The sequence below is a fragment of the Eptesicus fuscus genome, chromosome 2 (assembly GCF_027574615.1).
Source record: "Eptesicus fuscus isolate TK198812 chromosome 2, DD_ASM_mEF_20220401, whole genome shotgun sequence".
Classification (NCBI taxonomy): Eukaryota; Metazoa; Chordata; class Mammalia; order Chiroptera; family Vespertilionidae; genus Eptesicus; species Eptesicus fuscus.
The window spans coordinates 65,084,469-65,105,326 of record NC_072474.1 but is presented as its reverse complement, the minus strand read 5'-3'; the positions used below and the strand labels follow the sequence as shown (position 1 = coordinate 65,105,326).

The following is a 20,858-nucleotide window of genomic DNA, read 5'->3' as shown; positions in this document are numbered from 1 at the left end:
AGCTGCAGAGTGTGAACTGTATTGATGATTCTAAAGGGAGAACTTGGAGAAGGGCAGGTCTGCTGAGATGGCGTGCAGCACACACACATGCTCTGTTTTCTGAAACCACGTCATTAAAATTTTCAAATACATCTCTGTTTCGAGCACGATGTTTTGGTTTGTTCATTAGCATGGTTTACTACTTACAGCTTCTCCTAGAGTAAATACGTACAACGCCTTTTTGCAGAGCAACTACAGACTTACTGAGATGTTTAACAAGGTGAACAATTTTCACAGTTAGGTTGACCTTTGAGTTAACAGCAAGATGTTTTTCATTTGCTTTGTGCACGGCTGTCGTGGGGGCGGGGGTGGCATGGGGGTGGTAACCTTTCCAACTTATTCTTTGTTCACATGTTTAGTCACTGACAGCCTCCGAAAGGCAATGAAAAATAACGGTCTGTTAAAAAAAAATTAAATTGTAATTAGGCCTGGGTTTTTCCAAGACCCTTAAAGTCAGATAATTTAAATTTACAAGAGAAAAAAAAAATGAGTCATGGAAAACTAAGTAACAAAAAAACTACTGAAAAACACGTCTGTCCAACACAGTGGTCAGCAGTAAACAGCTCAGAGGGGTAAAGGAAACAAAAACTCCTAGAACGTTAAGCAGTCCAATGACAAACTCTGCTTTTTCTTTTTCCTAGTGGCTATTTTCCTACCACAGTGTTGAGCTTCATTATTATATTAAATAACTTATGTGGGTAAAAAGGAGTTTGCTAACCAGCAGCCAACTCAAAACCTTGTCGGAAGAGGGAGGAGAGGAATTCACAACACAGCACACACTAAGGGAAACGAAGTCCACAGCCAGCTTTCAACCAGTCTTCCTCTCCTGGCCATTCACCGAGCTGAAGTTTGGGATCGAATGGGAGGGATGTTTCCTCTCCCTCCTCCATTTAAGTTAACAAAGAAACATGGGCTTCCTAAGAGCCAGCACTCAGCTGGACAAGTCCCATTAGCAGCAAATGTTCAACCAATAATAAAAACACACACAAAAGAAAGCTCCATCCAGGTGCAGAGCTGTGAGTCACATGGAAATTCCAGGAGATGAGTCATGTGCAGAGCTGGGATCCTCAGAGGATTCTTTCTCGAGTGTCTTCAGTGAACATTTCAGTCTCACGAGATCTGAGTCAGTCTGTCAGCTGTGGGGAACGAGTTCCCCGTCTGCTCTTGAGAGTTTGTTCTTCAAGGTCCCTTACAAATCAAGGCTGGCGGGGACTTCCTGACTGTTTGCAGTCCCAGGTGCCCGACAACGAAGGCCAACCCCTCAGTGACGGCGTGACGCAGCGGCAGCCAGCATCCCATGTTAAACTCTGCCTAAAAGGCTCGACCTGAGTAATAAAGAAGACAATGTAAGAACAAGTGTGTCAGGGTTATTTGAAATGGGATTTAAACGCCTTGCCTAACACTCATTTCATTTTTCCTGTGTTTTAAGTTTGTGTGTGTGTGTGTGGTTTTTTTTTTACAGATTTTAAAAAAGGAAGAAAAAAAATATTAAGTGTTGTAGTCCTATTTTTTGGGGAGAACTGCTAGTCACTTAAAATAACTATATATTAATGGAGATGGCAAAAACTTTGTTTATAGATAAGTCTGTATCTTGAGTGGCTTTATATTAAAACAACAAAGCTCAGCCAGTGTGGCTCACTGGTTGAGTGTCGACCTATGAACCAGGAGGTCACGGTTCGATCCCCGGTGTGGGGTATGCAGGCGGCAGCCAATCAATGATTCTCTTTCATCATTGATGTTTCTATCTCTTTCCCTCTCCCTTCTTCTCTGAAATCAATAAAAATATATTAAACAACAACAACAACAAAGTCATTAATGATAAAAAGCTTTTAGATACGTACTGGTCTTATCACCGATGGGTTAATTTAGGAAACATAAACATCCTCACATTCCATGCCCATCAGGGCTTTTAAATGGCAAGTGACAAGAGAGGTGTTTGCCCTCAGAGGTGTGTTTGTCATTGTCACTGCTAAACTTAAGTGTCTGAGTGAATGGCTCTCGGGCCAGCAGGAAAAGTGTCTATTTAAAAATATCTTACTGCCTTCAAAGCCAATGTAAATACAAGTTTTCAGGTAGAGTTAATTAGTCTTAGCATCCACTTAACATACATGGCTTTGCAAATGATCACAACTTCCTTTCTTTTCTTCATCCTCTCTGTGGGTGCTATGCCCCAGCCAACACCTGCAGGGACCGATCTCAGTCCTCAACACTGCAGGGGTGTGTCCAACCTCAGGGAAGACCCCGCACTGCCCTTACGGGGCTCACTAAGTAGGAAGAAGAAGGACATGCACTGCAAAACAGCACGGGGTCTGGACAGGAGAGGAAGACAGCCTTAGAGTGCATGGGCTTAGGAGAGAGATGGGCCAGGGAGTGGGAGGCGTTACAGTGGGGCCTTAAAATGGACAGGATGGGGAAGAGGCAGAGTTCATGCCTTAAACCGAGACACAAAGAAGAGTTTGTTCTTAAAGGTTCCTTACAAACCATTTTAACATGAAAACTAGTCTTTTATACCAATAATACATCTCTACTGGGTTTATATGCATATTCCCTCAGATGCCATTCATTCTATTTGTGCCACTTCTTCCAGAAGCATTACTGAGCACTTCTGAGTTGGGTACAATGGTGGATGAATTTACGCCAGTACAGTGCAACCTCTCGTTCACTTCACATTTCTAAATTCTCTACTAAATTTTAGAGTCACATGTCAACCAATCAAATGTTAACTGTTGTTCTGTACTGTGTGTAGAGTACATACAAATATGGGAAGAAATTACACAATTCAGTCTTTAGCTTCCACTATCAACCGTTTTACTGACAAACCTTACTGCCTTCAAAGCCAATATGAATACAAGTTTTCAGGTAGATTAATTAGTCTTAGTATCCACTTAACATATGTGGCTTTGCGAATGATCACAGTGAACTATACTCAATAAGAATATGGCATAAAAGAATAACAATCCAAGAGAATAACAACTAGACAAGTATGTGATACGTTTGGATTATTTTAGTGTGTCTGGATTTCATAGGTAATGCAGGTATCATTTATGTATAGTGAACTCAGATGCATAACAATTTTTTAAAAATCTATAAGAAAAGTAACAATAACTAAGTTGTACTCAGGGGTTGTACCAACTTAATGTTTTTAAAAAACAGAAAGGAGGATTAAAAAGAGAAATATGGAAGGCAAATTTTATCTAAAAAGAATAATTTAAAAAAGGAATTCCCAAATCTTTTATCCAGTAAGATGTGTACTCTGAAGCTCATGTTTCTCACATGAATGATATTTAAGAGTGTAGGTAATATCATTTAATACCAGCACAAAGTAATAAATGATTTTCAGTAAATGTGCCACTAGCAGGCACAAAACTTCATAAAAGTAGAACCAGGCATCAGCCCAGCAAGCTGTACATTCCCATGATTCCAGGTGATGGCCATACCATCTTCATGTCTGTGTCTGGGGATAAAAGTATCCCCAGTCCTCTACCTTCACCCCAATTTGTTCTAAGCATAGTTCCAGTGCCAATGTACCTCAGCCTTCTCATTGAGAAGTACAAGGAAGGCCTAAATTGTCCACTGAAACAAACAAAATTGCACAAACCAAATACATCTTAGATTTGTCCTATTTCATGAAACCTAGTCCAACATCATTTAATGAAGGCTCCCAAATGACTGTAGGAAGAAAAAAGAATGTGCTTGTCAACCCTGGTATAAAAAGGTACACATTCCCAGAGTGTCTTAAAAGAAAAACAAATATTGCAACTTTGATTATATTATTACTAGAGGCCCGGTGCATGAATTCGTGCACCAGTGGGGTTCCTTGGCCTGGCCCATGGGATTCGGCTGAAACTGGCTCTCTGACATCCCCCAAGGGATCCCGGATTGCGAGAGGGTGCAGGCCAGGCTGAGGGACCCCACTGGTGCATGATCAGGGCTGGGGAGGGATGCGGGAGGTTGGCCAGCCGGGGAGGAACTACAGGAGGGCTCCAGGGTGTGTCTGGCCAGTCTCTCTCAGTCCTAATCAGCCAGACCCCAGCAGCAAGCTAACCTACCAGTCAGAGCTTCTGCCCCTGGTGGTCAGTGCACATCAGAGCAACTGGTTGACAGGTTGACTGTCTGCCTCCTGGTAGTCAGTGCATGTCATAGGGAGCGGTTGAATGGCTTTAGCATATCATTAGCATATTACGCTTTGATTGGTTGAATGGATGACCGGACACTTAGCATATTAGGCTTTTATTATATAGGATATCCTGCGATGCTATTGCCTATTATTGTTATTGTTGTTGTGAATCCTCACCCAAGGATATTTTTTCATTGATTTTTAGGGAGAGTGGAAAAGAGAGGGAAAGACAGAGAGAGAAACATCAATGTGAGAGAAACACATCGATTGGTTGCCTCCTGCACAAGCCTTGACCAGGGCCCAGCCTGGGGAGGAGTTTGCAACCAAGGTAAGTGCCCCTGACCAGAATTCAACCCGGAACCTTTTGGTCCACAGGCTGATGCTCTATCTGCTGAGTCAAACCAGCTAGGGAGCTATTGCCTATTAAAGTATCTCAAATGGTTAAAATGTAAACTTACCTATCCTAGTTTTGTTTGAAACTACATTTATTTGAAAATACTAATAGATTAATACAATTTGTAAACTTGAAAAGATGCTGGATTATGTTTAAAATCCCAACTTTATCTCTCTCTCTCAAACCAAAGTGGGGACCAAGATCCAGTTGGTATGTGACCCACTCAAATTTACTGAACCAACTGGCATTTAGGTCTCTTTTATCTCAGATCTAATAAAATAGTGTAAGAACTATTCAGAAAGATAGTCTGAACTTCTTATCTTTCCGATCTTTCAGACGAAGACAATGAGTCACTGTTCTTTTTACCACACCAAGGGGTAATTTCAGTTCCTCATTCCATAAAATAATGGGAGATAGAAAGAAAAACAGAGACACCATGCACATCTGCCAATATAAAAAAAAGAAAGACAATAAAACTGAATGATGGCAATGAGGATTTTAAGCCACAAAAAAATCAGTCAACAGGAGGCAAGACACACAGGACTTGGAACACACAGACAGGAACTTCCTGCAGAAAGCATGCGGCTTTCTTCAGGTCAGGCGACATCTCCTTTAAATGTGTGCAGCCATAAGAAGCAATGAGACCCACCTTAAAGACTTCCATCTGTCTTTCTCTATATGATTTTCAGGTCCTTCACTCTCATAGGAAGCCAAGTACAGAGCTACAATCAACCAAAAGTAAGAAAGCATTAACATTGGAGCCTTCTCCTAATAGATTATCCACCACCTCCCATCCCCTGTTCAACCTGAGCCAAACGCTCTAGCAAACACATTCCTCAGCCCGCCAGTTGTGACTAAGAATGGTCATAGTTTTATTAAGAACACAGAACATCACTTTGCCTCGGATTGACCATCTCAACAAAAACTGAAGGGCCTCTGGGCCAAAGTGGAACTTAACTATGAGACAATTTATGAGGCCAAACAATAGGCTTACAAATACAAGCCATGTGTGCTATCATACACTCACATTTATGTTCTTTACAAAGGGGATGGGAGGCCTTCATCTACTCCTGGTAGCCTTCATCTTTTAAAAAAAACAGGTAATAAGCCTGATTTTTAAGGCTAATTTTCCATTCTCCTGATATATATATATATATATATATATATATATATATATATATATATATACATATATATATATATATATATATATATATATATATATATATATTTTAAAATCAAAAAGCATCTTCAATCAAAGATTTAAAAGCTTGTTATCAATCTTATGTAGAGGTTTAAAATGATCAAGTCCCCTCTAGAGTGATCATATTCATTCAAAACGTTCTTCAGACATTATCATGAACACTATGCATCTACCATAGGATATTATCAGTAAATAGGTGCTATTGATTTCTGTAATATTAGGATCTAAAAAATCAATAGAACAAATCCACAAGTCTTTTATAAACCTTAGCTCTCTTTTGGCCAATTTTTTCTGTATATCATCAATCACTTTATATCTGCCTCAAATTCCCTAAAGACTTTCCACTACTTTTTAAACAGAAGGGGGTAGCAATGGATTATTATTATTTTTTTTTTACTCAGATTAACTTGAATATTGATATATCACAAAACATCTTTCTCCACTGAAGCAAGCCCAAACAAGGGGAGAAAAGTCCTTTGGAAACTCTCCATTGATGCCCAAACCTCTGCAGATCTCATATTAGAAAGAATGTTTAAGCCCAGAAACATACTCTTTATGGGTGAATATTAAGTGAGTGTGTGGAAAATATGTTAGGGATACATCCTATGGTTTTCTGTGCTTTTCTGAAAACTGAATAGGTCAGAAGACAGGCCTCATACTATACGAAGAACCGGGCACCAGCATTTATACACTAATCTCCCAACAGCAGGGTCTGGGGACACGGATGGCAGCCCAGCTGGACGGCCTACTCACAGTCTTCACTGAACACTGGTGCTGTGAGCAGATACTGCAAGATCTTCCGGTCCCTCTCAAACGGGCACTCCACTTGTTTCCACGTCATGAATTCACTCACTTGTTTGGCCAGTTCCCAAAATTTCTAGAAAAGAATCAACGAATTTAAAAGCAGTCATCACAAAGCGTAAGCTCTGAAGAGCCAATTCCATTTAATGTTTTCCTCTGGCTTCTAATCTTCTGGACCACATCATTTTCTTAATTTAATAAAAATTAGGTCTAGGTATCTGCTAGGCGTTCAGGGATGGGGAACCTTTTTTTCTGCCAAGGGTCGTTTGGATACGTATAACATCATTCCTGGGCCATACAAAATGATCAACTTAAAAATCAGCCTGCCATATATGGTCAAACATTTAATTAACTCACCCCTAATGCCTTGGTAGGGCCAGACAAAATGATTTTTCGGGCCTTATAAGGCCTGAGGGCCGAATGTTTCCCACCCCTGCTATAGGTAACCATTTATTCAATGTTTAGAACTTCAGAATCAGCTTCGGCTGCCTGGCCGGAGGTGCAATGCTGGAGAAGTCCGCCCTCTCTCTGCTCAGATTTGTACACTTACTTCAAAGTTGACGTGGCCATTTGGAAGGCGGTTGGCACAGCCCTCGTTGAGGAAGTAAATATCTTTGATTAAAAGACTGAAGAATGGTATCACAATCTAAAGAAACCAAAAAGAGATTCTGGTTAGTTTTGGGCAAATAAACGTTTCACCTCTCATCAAACAATCCAAGAAATTAATGAACATTAACTCTGGATTACGTAAAAGGCTGGGGTGAATTAAGATACAGTGTTTTGTCTACCTCCCATGACAGCAGTTTCCTTACTTACATAATTTTGCTGAAGACACAAATGCTCTTAATAACCAAACCACAGTAAAGACGAGTAGCACTGGAAAGCGGATGGCTTCATGTTATTCCCCCCGTTTTCCTATTTTTCTCAATGCAATAGTATATAACAACATCTGACCATTCTAATTATAATCAAAGAAAAAAAAGATCTAAAATAACTTGCTTTTCATTTAGCAAATTATTAACAGAATACCTAACATTGCAGGTACCAAGATTTCAAGAGGTATGACCTATCTTCCTGCTAGAATCTTAACTATTATATCATTTAGATTCTACATTTTAGATGGATTTTTTTCAGATGAACACTTCATTTTAATCCAGAAGACATGGCTCAAGGTGATGTGAGTGCTCCAGGTTTCAGGTATTAGTTAATACGAACTTCCTACTGAGTAAACCTGGCCTTCGGATGACAGAACAAGTTCGCACCTGCTTTCCCGGGAAATCACCGAAGAAGTACTTTACACAATATGTTGTGAGATGAGCCCAAGTGAAGGAGGAATATAAATGTGCACATTAAAATTAATGGTTACTTAAAAAACACTGAGCCTTCTTTAGTAAGGCTTGCCTGCCTCTCATCTTTAGTTTGATGAGTGGTATTTAATTAACGAACTTAAAGTAATAATTATCTCTAAGAGTGCCCTAAATCCTATTACGCCCCTAATGAAGGAAGAACAAAGCTCGGGCACAGTAACTTCCACTTTCCCTCACATGCCAACATGATTTTAAAGATTCTAAAGTTGCTACGATGCAAACAGTGCTCCACACAATTGTGGGCCTACGTTGTTTACCCAAGAGCCAGTTTTTTAAGTTTCCCTAAGCTTGTGACTCATGAGATACACCTATACTAAATAAATGGGAGGTCTGTGAAACATACATTTCGGCTCATACCCCAACATATTAAATATCCATTTCCACTTCTAGAGAGCAATTCAGATTTTCCCCTAAAGTCGTTACACAACTTTGATTATTTTTTGTTTCATTGATCTCTGAAAATTCACTGTTGCAAAGTGAATCTCGGTCCTGACAGCCTCTTTGAATACACTTTTAATCATTTGCTATTGTCGGTGGTGGAAATCTCTTAAAGTGAATTATTAAAGATCCTCCTCTTCTTTCAAATGTCACTGTTTCTGTTAATTTTAGAATTCAGCAGGCACAGTACCAATGATAAAAGCACAGCTGAACCTCATTTCTTGGAAAGACCACTTGTGACTAGCAAGCAATGGACTTGGGACTCTGCCAAACATCAGTTTAAAATCTGGCTCCACAATTTACTGGCAACATGAGGCAGGGGTCTGCCCACTGTGGCCCGTGGCCCGGCCCCAGCCCACCACCTGTTTGGGGATAGCTTAAGTGCCGCATGGTTTACAGTTTTAAATGGCTGGAAAAACATCAAATGAATAATATTTCATGAGCATGAAAATGATACGAAATTCCAATTACAGTAGCCATAGAGCTTTACTGGAGAACAGCCACGCTCATTCACCCACACGTCTGTGCCTGCTTGTGTGCTACTATGTCAGAGTTGGGTAGCTGCAACAGAAAAGCTACAGCTCACGAAGCCTAAAATATTTACGATCTGCTCCTTAATGGAAAACGTTTGCCTAACATACTAAGAAAGCCTAGTGTCCTCACCTTAAAATGAAAACAGCAGCAACTGCCTCCTTGAGTTGTGGTGAGGATTAAATTAAATAATACAGGTTTCACTTCACTGAAGCAGTCCCCAAAAAACCAATGGGCCCCATACAAAGGGACAGGTACATTACTGATGCACTTAAAAGATAGTAAGAATACATCATCATAAGGCAGCTGTCGGGAAATGAAGCACTATTATAACTGAGGTGCAATATTTACATAGTGTAATGCTGTTGAGCAAGAACTCTATTTCTGTGCTCTATTCTGTAGTACTGGGCTGTGAGAGCCAGGGGGTGCTGATAATTTATGTCTCATAGTGATAGTTAAACTTTTCATAAGTTCATGTCATGTGCCTCTTGTTGGGTGGCCAAGGCTATGCCTTATGTAGTTTTTGCATTCATGGTGCTCCACTACTGACTGAATCACTCTTCTAGAAAATCTATATAATAAAAGCCTAAGCGACTGGTTCGGTGGAACAACCAGAACGACCAGTCGCTATGATGCGCACTGACCACCAGGGGGCAGATGCTCAACACAGGAGCTGCCCCCTAGTGGTCAGTGTGCTCCCACAGGGGGAGCGCTACTCAGCCAGAAGCCAGGCTCACGACTAGCGAGCACAGTGGCGGTGGCGGGAGCCTCTCCTGACTCTGTGGCAGCACTAAGGAGCAGTGAGCCTAGCGGTAAGGAGCAGCGAGCAGGTGGGCGGTAAGGAGCGAGGGCTCCCGGACTGAGAGGGTGCAGGCCAGGTGAAGGGATCTCCCCCACTCACATGAATTTCATGCATTGGGCCTCTAGTAGAAATATGAGTAATCTTCCTTAAGATACTTCCCTGCTCTGTTCCTTAGGCCCATCTGCAAGAAAAAGGCTTCTTCAACTTCTCATTCACTCATGGATAGTTCCCTTCAGCTCTCTCGTCCCTATCTAAATCCAACATAGGAAAAATCAGGAGAGTCCAAGGAAGTTGAGTTTCCCTGAGCTAAGGTGAATGCATGAGTTACTAACAGGAGTGAGCAAAAGTCTGGTTTCTAGGAGGTTTTGCCAATGATGTTTTTCATGGGAGAACGTCTCAAAAAATAATGTCTTCCAATTCCCTCTCAAAATGTGCTCCATTAGGAGATCCAGCCATTACACCTTAAAGGCATAATCAGCTCCACACCTAGAAATGAAGGCTGATGAGCACAAACAAGTTCCCAGGAACACAAGGAGAATGGCAAAAAGGAGTTATAAACATGCAAGCAAATCAAGAATGGTTAAAGACATGGAGACACATGTTCCCATAGGAAAAACACAACAACAACAAACCGGAAGGCCATTGAAGGCCCCTGTGTGGAAGACAGATTTGATTTCTTCCATAATGCGGTGTTAGATATGCCACTTTGGCCGCATAAACTCGAGATCTGAAAGAATACTAAAGATTCTAGTACTCTAATCATGTGGCCAGGAAGGTTTTAAAGTGGCATAAGAGAGTTCACCCTCACTTCAAAAAAGGAAAAGAATCCCAAGTCTCTTGAATAAAAGATGGATTTTATCTAGAAATGTTTATATTCACAGCCTTTGAGACCAATCGTGCAAGAGAAACAGCGTGTTTGTTAATGGTGGTGATTTCATTTGTTTTATGAACTAGAGAATACAATTCACATGCTCACACAGAATTGGTTTTAAAAAAAACAACAAAACTAAGCATTTATTAAATTATGTAAAAGGTAAATACTTTGGTGGAGGTGTTTTTTCCCTAGAAAAAGCTATTAGAGGCTCACAAGTATAATATTTAATGAAAATTGTTCTGGCCACTGCCACAGCTCCCTGCTAAGAGAGCTGATTCTGTGGCCGCCTCCCTGAGATGGAGCCCACCAAGCCCTCGGTGAGGCCGTGCAGACACGCAGAAGCTCAAAGGCAAGTGAGAAGCTGCGGACAGCCTCCAACACATCCTCACGCTTCAGAAATGCTGGGATATTCCCAGGCATGTGGTCATTTCTCAAAGCTTGAAAAGCTTCTGATTAGATCTCGTCTCAATCTAGTCACAGGAGTACGGGGATTTGGGCAGGTAAAACTGAAAAGCTGGTGAACTCCATGGGGCTAATTTAGAGAAAGTGAACTCTGCTTCATCCTTCCTCTGACCTGATTTATTTATTTAAAGAAAAGTTAATGCATTTATAAAACCTCTCCAACATGATCAGAACTGCTATTTCAGATTTTGTTGAGACTCAACTTAGCCTTCTTAAAATAGGGAGTTATTTTTGCATTTGTTTTTATTTTAGATCACAGAGGCTGAAGCTTTCTGGGGGAAAGCCCTGGATTATTTTTTACCTTTATTTTCTTCTATTAGTTGAAGATATAGTTTAAGGTAAAAGACAGACAGAATCGATACAGAAAATAACTTTCGTCAAGCAGCCTTCATCAGCCCTTTCCCACAAGCAGGTCTCTACTCCTCAGATAACATGATATCCAAATGTCCAACCAGCTTATCCTTCCCAGGAAAGGAGATACAACCCTGAAATATGTGCCAAGGAAGGACCCTCAGAGTCAAGAGTCTGATGGACCCAGGATAGCAGCCCACTGTTTAAGGGCAGGGTAGATACAGTAACAATAATGAATTTCTCAAACATCATTCTGTACTTTTTCTGCCACCCACATACCCAATGAGTAATAGCAAGCCTAATGCTACAGCCACTAACCTACTTTCTGAAAAAAAAAATGACTTAACCGTGGGAGGTAAGCCGATTCTTTTAAAAGGTTACAGTAAGTGAGCTACCTTGTGCAGAGCTTTAACATGTATTTCCCATTCAATCAAATTACTCTCTAACACTATAAATCATCTTAACATATGACTTGATGTATTGCTTGAAATGCAACTAAGACACATTATAAAATAATCATTTAAGTACGCAATAATAACACGGTGATATACATTTGCAAAATTCTACACCAAGTTACTCTTTCCCTTTCCCCAGTCCAACTTTCCTTTAGCACTCCCCTTCCCTATGCGGCGAGCGATACAATTTCCACAGTGTATCAGCTTTCTTAGATTTGAACAGGTAAAAGCAGCTCAGCCTAACAGTTCACATTGCGTTTCAGTGCAATACATGGCAACTCTACCATGACTAGAATGCCTGTAAACACATACCTTCTCTCTGCTACTGTGAGCAGTTAAAGACCTTTGCGCTGCCCCACGAAGAGCTGTTCGATAATTATAGAAATTACTGGAAGGGTCCATCTGATGCTATGGACAAGAGAGAGAAGAGTGTGAGCTACTTACTTCTCACCTGCAGAAAGTTTATGAGGTCATCCTTTCTAACTCTACACAGAAAATCCAAAATAACTAGAGAACTCATTGAGAATGTCATTTACCTCTCTTATACACACACTTAAGCATGAAACACATAAGAACACAAAGGTTTTCTTTCCTGAGGTTTGGTTTATTTATACAAGGTCTACGTCAGCTTCAATAATGTTAAACATAGACCAAATTCTTTCCAGGTGAACTGCTGAGATTAGACTTCAAACTGATAACAAAGAGTCAAACACCAACATGAGAAACCATTTCCCAGTTTCCTTTGAAGGTTAATGTGTCAGTTGATGGTTACCCATCATACAGTGACCCAACGCTTCAGCGTGAACTTGTGCTTTGTTGCAGGTAACAAACCATTCACAAATAATTGAGGCATACTACCTTTCAAGAAGGAAGTTTATTATACAATATGAATAAAGAAAATGTAACAAACCCAATGTTAATCCTCAAGTTGGGGGAAAAATACTTTATTAATGTCTACAAAAATAGTGCATTCAAAGCACCAATATGCCAAAGCAATAATGATATGAGTAAGTCTTACTATCCTGAGAACTATATGGAAAGGGCTTTTTCACAGGTTAGCTAAATTCGTTGGAAGGATGGAGAATGAATATTTCTGTGGGGATGGGGAACTCCTCCTTTGGGACACTGTGAATAAATTAAGTTAGCAGACACACTCTGAAGTAGAACTCCAGACTGTTTTGGATCCAAATTCCATCCTGGCATACAATGGGACGTGACTGACAGGTCACCATTTCTTCGGTCCTATGAAAGGTCTAGTCTACAAGCTGATTATCCCCCTCCTCCGATTCTACTTCCTTTCCTCCCCTTGGGTCTGTAAGGTGGGTTTTCTTCTGTGTAGAACTATCTGATCAAAAGGCAAGATCACACAGAGGAATTCCACTTTCCAGGTATAAAATGTTACTTAGGAGCGAAATACCAGCTACACATACCTCAAGAACATCAAACTTCGCAGTCTTCACTTTGGCCCAAGTTTTCTTTAGTCGAGACACTGGGCTCATATTCATGCCGGCTTCGCATTTAAAATGGGGAGGGGGAGAGAAAGTAGAAAGAGAGACGTAAGAAAAGCCATTCTAACTTATACTCTGAAAAGGTGTTCACTACCAAGTATAAGTTAAACGTTATAAATTACTGCCAAACAGTAATACCATTTCACACTCCCACCAAGAATGTCTGAGAGTTCCATGAGTTCCACTTGTTCCACTTCCTCACCAATATTTGATGCAACCAATCTTTTGAACTTTAGTCATTCCAGTATGTGAAGTGGTACTTCACTGTGATTTTAATTTGTATTTCTCTGATGACGAATGATGTGGATGGAGCACCTTTTCATATACTTATTATCCACTAGTATGTCTTCTTTGTGAAGTGTCTGTTCAAATATTTTGCACTTTTTTCACTGGGTTATTTGTCTATTGATTTGTAGGGTTCTTTATAGATTCTAGATACAAGTTCTTTGCAACTATAAATATGATAAATATTTTCTCCCATGATGTGGCTTGTCTTAACATTTTCCTAATGGTATAGGAGGAAAAATAAATACTGAACATATTCCATGAATTCTTATATACTTAAAATTAAGTCATCATCTATTACCTAGACCTTGGACCTATCAGTAGAGGCCCGATGCACGAAATTTGTGCAAGAGTAATCCTTCCTTCCCCCAGCTCAAATATCTCACTTATAAGCTTTTATAGGTAAATATTCCGATGAAGATAAAGTGACTAAATGTATTCCATGAATTCTAGTGTACTTATTAAAGATTATTCATACTTGTATCAATTTGGATATTTAAAGCTTTCTGAACACTCTGAAACAATTCAGTATTAAAGAGTATAGTTTTCATTAAACTGTATTATGTGCAAATTTTCAGTGGATACATTTCACAGGACCTATAAAAATAAAGAAGGTGGGAGAGGGCAATGGAGGGGGAAAAAGGGACATATGTAATACTTCCAAAAATAAAGATTTACAAAGAATTAAGAAAAGGACATGTATCTTCCAGAAAACACTCACAGATTATTGCCATTAAGGAATTAAAGTTGCCGATGTTAAAACACTCCCGAGCGACGTCAATGAAGTACTCAATCATCCTTGCCCGGTGCTTCTTCTTCACAGGCTGTATAGGAAAAGCAAAATGAGGCAAGTTATCCAACATGCAGGCCCCACAGATGTAAAATAATTATGGAAAAATAATACAGAGAGCCAGGAGACAGAGAAAATTCATTTTCTCACCATGCAGATTTCCGTTGCAACCAAGTAGCTGAGGCGATTAAACCATTCCACGTAAGCCTCCAAATTCCGTGTTTTCTTCCGTTCACTGTAGCAACTCTGAAGGAAAGACAAATGAGCAGATGAATTGGAGTGGGAAAAAAAGAGGCACTAATTTTTGTCATATGTGGGACTTTATTCTCAGTTTATGGATTAGGAAAGCTTTATGGGAAAAGAGAGATAAAGAGATGGAGAAAGACAGACACTAACATTCTTGACTATCTTTATAGACATATCGGAATCTCAGTATATATAGTCCAGCGAAACCCCTAAGGTTAGAAATGTACGCGGATGCATTCATTATGGTGCCCTTCCCTTCCAAGAAACCAAGTTACTCTGGGTGGGAGCTGTCCTCCAAAACACAAGTCAAAAGAAGGGTTTGGCTGCGTTCTAAGACCATTTTGCCTGATGCATGGGGTGTGAATATCAATTGCTACCAACACAACCAGGAGAAGCTGAGAGTGCCAGAGACTAGCCAATTTTTTCTAAAACCTATGTCTAGGACAAAATTTTGGAGCATGATATAGCAAGAAACTAAGTATCTTTCGAGGTAGATAAATGGAAGGCTACACCATCACGGTCCTTAGGAGGTTGAGTAACATAGTGTTCAAAAACCAAAGGAGGTAATAAGCTCATCTCGGAGTTCAAAGCCAAGCTTGTACAGGTTAATTACACCCCTCTGTCCTTCCTCCCGAAAGAAACAAATACCCAAAAAAGTCCACTAGCCTTCAATTGATTGCAAAACCTAATCTTCACTTCCTGTACTGCAGGAAACTATTCTAAGGCAGGAAAACAGCTGTTGCCCAGTCTCCCAAGGGAGAGTGTCATTAGCTGGTGATCCAGACTTTGCCTAAAAATGTGAAATGTTTCTGGAGGTCACCGGGGAAAAACTCCTTATGTGTGTACACTGAGTTTACAGTCCATGCCCAGTGTTGTTTTCCTTACATGTGGGCTTCACTCAGGCCATAAACCATTCCTGAGGGATTCACCTTAAAGCAAGAGGCCAAGCAGTAAATACCCTTGCTCAGCAGCCTGGATGTGCATCCTGTCTTTCCTGCCCCTACGATTGTTGAGTCATGGGCAGAGTATTTTCTTTCTCACTTAATCCGCTAAAACCATTACTCTGGTTATCTCCTAACTTCATCACCACAAATGCCTGCATCCACTTGCTTATTAAACTTCCCAACAAGGAGCAAGAAGAGGCTCAAAGTTGGTGATAGGGTAAGAATGCTGTAATGGCACTTGGACACCTGACTCAAGAAAACTGCAATGAATCAGGCAAGGCTAACTAAATAAAACTTTCGATTTTAAAACCTCAAACAAAATAGTTCCAATTTCTGTCTCCTCTACCCACTGCCACAGGCTAAGGGATTCCATTTCCGATTTCAGGGCTGACCCCTGGGTGGACTGATTACCTTGTCATTGTCCAAAGGGTCCTTCTGCACAAATGCCTGAACAAATTCTTCTGGTCCGATGTAATTGAGCCTTTCCTGGAACACAAACCCAGCAGGTCAACAGGATTAAAAAAAAAAAATTAGAAGAAATGGACTTTCAACTATCTATTGACTTTTGGCACTACCCCCATTTTTTTTATGCAGCTTGTAAAATGAGCCTTTAACCCTAAGCAAGAGGCAATTTTCTGCTTGAGTCAATGCTACACTAGATAGCAAAAGGCTGAACAAGTTACAGGAAAATTAATGAGAGGGGCAAGAGGAGGAAGGTCAATAAACTCTTTGCTCTTTCAGTCTTTACTGAGTATTTATTTTAAAGTGAATTCCCAGAATACCAGAAACATTCATATTCAAACGTCTAAACAAAACCCATTCCAGCTATTTCATAGTTTAGTTTCCATTTGGACTGTTCTAACCTCTCCTGTGACATTGCTGCTGACACACACACTGGTTGCCACAGCAAACCAAGCATGTGGCCACGGAGAGCAGGATGACAATAACCTTACCAGCTCTATGTGAGTCAGCTGCTGGGCCAGCGTGTAAGGGTCACTGCAGACAGTGATGATGTCCCTCTGTATGGACTGTGGCTTGGTCCTGATAACTGTGAGCCGGTCTGTAGATGTGGAGCTGATTTTTGCCAGGACTTCCTCGTACTGGCTGAGGGCAGCAAGCTTGCGGATTAGACATTGGATCATCTGCTGGACGTTCTTCCTATATGTCTGCCAAGGGAAGAAGCAACTGGTTACGTCCTCGCTCTGCAAGTCTGTTTCACCACTATGCACACTCACAGAGTATATACTTAAATGATTTCTTGGCCCAGAGCAGTTACGGGAGAATCCAGCCAAACTCTAACAGTTTAAAAGAGACAAATACACAAGGGCTATCTTTTCAGGCTTGTAAGATTTAGTTCTTTAATTGGGCTGCTCTTGAGAGTAGACTGGACCAAGAAAACACTACAGTGACGTTTGAGATTACCTATAGAAGAAATCCAGTGTACTAAGCGCCATGTATAACTAAATGTTCTCTGGGTTGCATAGGAATGTACTGGTTTAATTTTGGTGTGTTAAAATACTTGGATCTCAAGTCAGAGCATCCTTTTCCTAACACTTCTTATTTCGAGCCACCCCCGTGATTTCCCCACTCCTAACATTTCCAATCTCATTAGTCAAAGGCATGAACAGCTACTTGACAGAAATACACCAATACTTCCCACTCACCCCTCAACCACCTTCCTGGCTTCCACCCATAACGTGGGTGACACTAAGAAGCAGTGGATATCCATATATCTACCTGACCTCCACTTGACTCATGTCCATTTCTTTTGTACTCAGGAGTCAGTGCTCAAGTTCACAATCTCTTTCCCATGGCAATGCTCCCCGTAATGCTACTACCATCTGCCACCTGTTCGCTACTGCATTTGCTACGGCCACAACACTTAAGAGAAACTGGTTTTTAAAGCAATGCATATAGAATCAATAAAGGTCAATCTTCCTTTTCTAGCCCCAAATTGCCAAACAATTATCCTCCCTGAGAAGTTATGAGGCCGTATCAGAGCACGGCACTCTGGCCAGTTCAATGCCAGCATGGTCCTTAGGCTGACAGCTCCACAGGGGAGTCCCAGTGAACTGCCGGACAGAGAGGGCCTGTTTACATTCCACTGCCTAATCAGCTCCTTTCTAAAGGTTTGCCACAAAATCATTTCTTGAGATTAGTTATCTGAAAATTAAATGGCATCTTACCTACAAGTGTAAGAACCATGTTATTTTACGGAGGTAATTTGGTTACCAGAACATATTACAAAAACTCAAATGAATAGATATTTGCATACTGAAGCCAAGGAAAACCACATCTGGAAATGATCAGTTCTCACATAGTCAAGGCAAAAAGGCCTACACAGACCCCCCTTTTTTTCTTCTTCTCAACTTATCTGGTATATATTCCACTAAGTTCTTTAAACTGTCCATTAGATGACCCGCTTTTCTCTCAACATTCAAGACCACCCTAAAATCACTAGTGAAATGCCTAAGTGTTTTAAAAAAATTGAACCTTTTAAAATCTATCTTCTCCACGGCATTAAGATGACCAGTTTTGAAGATGCCATCTATCTATCTGTCTGTCTGTCTATCTATCTATCTATCTATCTATCTATCTATCTATCTATCTATCTATCTATCATGCTTGTCACACAGAGACAACATCTTTCTTTGAAATTCAAAGCAGTTCAAGGCTGAGTTAAGAGCTATTTCAAATCTTGCATTGGATTACTGGGTCAAATGGGAGTTCCATTTTCATTTTTTTGAGGAAACTCCATACTGTTCTCCACAGTGGCTGCACCAGTCTGCATTCCCACCAGCAGTGCACGAGGGTTCCTTTTTCTCCGCATCCTCGCCAACACTTGTTGTTTGTTGATTTGTTGATGATAGCCATTCTGACAGGTGTGAGATGGTACCTCATTGTTGTTTTGATTTGCATCTCTCGGATAATAAGTGACTTTGAACATGTTTTCATGTGTCTCTTGGCATTCCTTCTGTCTTCTTTTGAAAATATCTGTTTAGGTCTGTTGCCCATTTTTTTATTGGATCATTTATCTTCCTCTTATTAAGTTGCATAAGCTGCCTGTAGATGTTGGAGATTAAACCTTTATCAGTGATAGCATTTGCAAATATGTTTTCCCATGCGGTGGGCTTTCTTGTTGTTTTGTTGATGGTTTCTTTTGCTGTAAAAAAGCTTTTTATTTTGATGTAGTCCCATTTGTTAATTTTCTCTTTAGCTTCCATTGCCCTAGGGGCAGTGTCAGTGAAGAAGTTCTTTTGGCATATGTCTGAGATTTTGTTGCCTGTGGATTCCTCTAGTATTTTTATGGTTTCCCGTCTTATGTTTAAGTCCTGTATCCATTTTGAGTTTATTTTTGTGTATGGTGTAAGTTGGTGATCTAGTTTCATTTTTTTGCATGTATCTGTCCAGTTTACCCAACACCATTTATTGAAGAGACTGTCTTGACTCCATTGTATGTTCATGCCTCCTTTGTCAAATATTAATTGAGCATAGTGGTTTGGGTCGATATCTGGGTTCTCTATTCTGTTCCATTGATCAATATGTCTGTTCTTGTGCCAGTACCAGGCTGTTTTGAGAACAGTGGCTTTGTAATACAGCCAGTCAATGAAAGAAAAATACCACATGATCTCACTCATTTAGGGATAGTAAAGAACATTATAAAGTGGTGAACAAAAAGATAGATACAGAGACAGTAAAGCATCAAACAGACTTTCAAAGTACAGGGGGAAAGTTTGGGAAAGGTGGGGGAGTTATGAAATCAAACGAAGGACTTGTATGCATACATATAAGCATAAACAATGGACGCAAAACTCTGGGGGGGGGAGGGCATGTGTGGGTGTGGGGTGGGGGGTAATAGTAAGATATGTACACATATAATACCTCAATAAAAATATTTAAAAAAAAAAAAATAAATAAAGATATTCATATAAAAAAAAAAAAAAAAATCTTGCATTGGGAGGCTGAGGGGTTAGGAAGGCAGCACAAAATGAGAGGAGGGTCAAAAGTTATCAACTTCCAGTTATAAAATAAATAAGTCCTGGGGATATAATGTATAGCATGGTGACTATAATTAATAATCTTGTTTCGTATATTTGAAAGTTGCTAAGAGAGTAGATCTTGGAAAGTTATCACAAGAAAAAAAAATGTTGTAACGATGTATGGTGATGATTCTGAATATTGGACAGACTTACTGTGGTGATCATTTCACAGTACAGACTAATATTAAATCATTATGTTGTATAGCTGAAAATAATATAGTGTTGTATGGCAATTACACCTCAATAAAAAATAAATAAATAAAACCCCTCTTCCCTAGTCCCTTGCCTCTTCTTTCAAAATTGAGTTACAACAAAAGTTTATGAACTTAAAATTTCTTCAAAAATTTCTTCAGTCTTCTGTTTCAAATGTCATAATACATGCTCCCTCGGTGATTCTGATATTCAGCAAAGTGTGGGCACCCATGCTCCACTAGCATACCTGGTGAAAGGTTCTTACTCTACACTTTAGGGAATGCTTTCTTAGGAAAGAGATAGTGGAATGTACAGTCAGGGATTCAGCTAATGAGCAAAAACAACAAAGCATAAGGGGAAAACATATACAATAGCCTATGGGAGAGAAAGCTATTTAAGTAACAAAGAACTGGTCTCTTTCTCTATGTGTGTGTGTGCATGTGTGAGTAGGAGAGAGATGTTGAGAGACAGAAAGCACATATATATGTGCATGACCTCTTTAAAAGTTTCCTTTTGCCATTTGATTCCTTAAGAAACTAAGCTTTGTGTTGTTAAGCATGCTTCCTTACTGAGTCATGAATTGCTAAATATGTATTTATTCTTTTTTATAACTTCAAATGCCAGTTACAGTAATTACCTGGCAAATAAAGATAGAATAACGACCAGCTCCTTAAGAAAGAGAAAACTGCATTCTACCCACGATAGTCATTTGTCATGCAATTCACTCATTAGTTTCATTTCATGTTTCTTGCAGGCAAGTCTTAATAAACCACTTTATTTTGGGCAAACCCCCAAGGGGGAAACATATTAAGCCAAATTATGTGGAACTGTCCTAGCAGATTAAAAAAAAAAAATCTGACTAAAGTATATCTGGGGCACACCTGGATTCATTGACTGCCAAAAAAATCTGTAAAGTCCCAGGCAAGAAGCAACAAGTCCCAACCCCAGCCCACGCTCCTTCCAGTGGAGGGAAATAATTTTTCTGTGGAGGGAAATATTCTTTTCCTATTCCAGTAAT

General features: G+C 40.0%; 1 protein-coding gene across 4 annotated transcripts in view; it reads right to left on the bottom strand.

Annotated features, from left to right (window-relative positions):
* Nucleotides 1–435: 435 nt before the first annotated feature.
* Nucleotides 436–20,858, bottom strand: part of RASGEF1B (RasGEF domain family member 1B) — a 36,980-nt gene continuing 16,557 nt past the window's right edge. For 3 of the 4 annotated variants that reach the window (XM_008143628.3, XM_054727930.1, XM_054727927.1), the window contains exons 5-14: nucleotides 16,562–16,774; nucleotides 16,020–16,094; nucleotides 14,569–14,664; nucleotides 14,350–14,452; nucleotides 13,266–13,345; nucleotides 12,148–12,243; nucleotides 7,106–7,201; nucleotides 6,508–6,631; nucleotides 5,200–5,272; nucleotides 436–1,364 (exon numbers count right to left, since the gene is read on the bottom strand). In XM_008143628.3, coding sequence (XP_008141850.1) covers nucleotides 1,340–1,364; nucleotides 5,200–5,272; nucleotides 6,508–6,631; nucleotides 7,106–7,201; nucleotides 12,148–12,243; nucleotides 13,266–13,345; nucleotides 14,350–14,452; nucleotides 14,569–14,664; nucleotides 16,020–16,094; nucleotides 16,562–16,774 — 981 coding nt within the window. In that variant the 3' untranslated portion in view covers nucleotides 436–1,339. The remainder of the gene's footprint in view (nucleotides 1,365–5,199; nucleotides 5,273–6,507; nucleotides 6,632–7,105; nucleotides 7,202–12,147; nucleotides 12,244–13,265; nucleotides 13,346–14,349; nucleotides 14,453–14,568; nucleotides 14,665–16,019; nucleotides 16,095–16,561; nucleotides 16,775–20,858) is intronic. The other variant, XM_054727937.1, reaches the window with a different exon arrangement.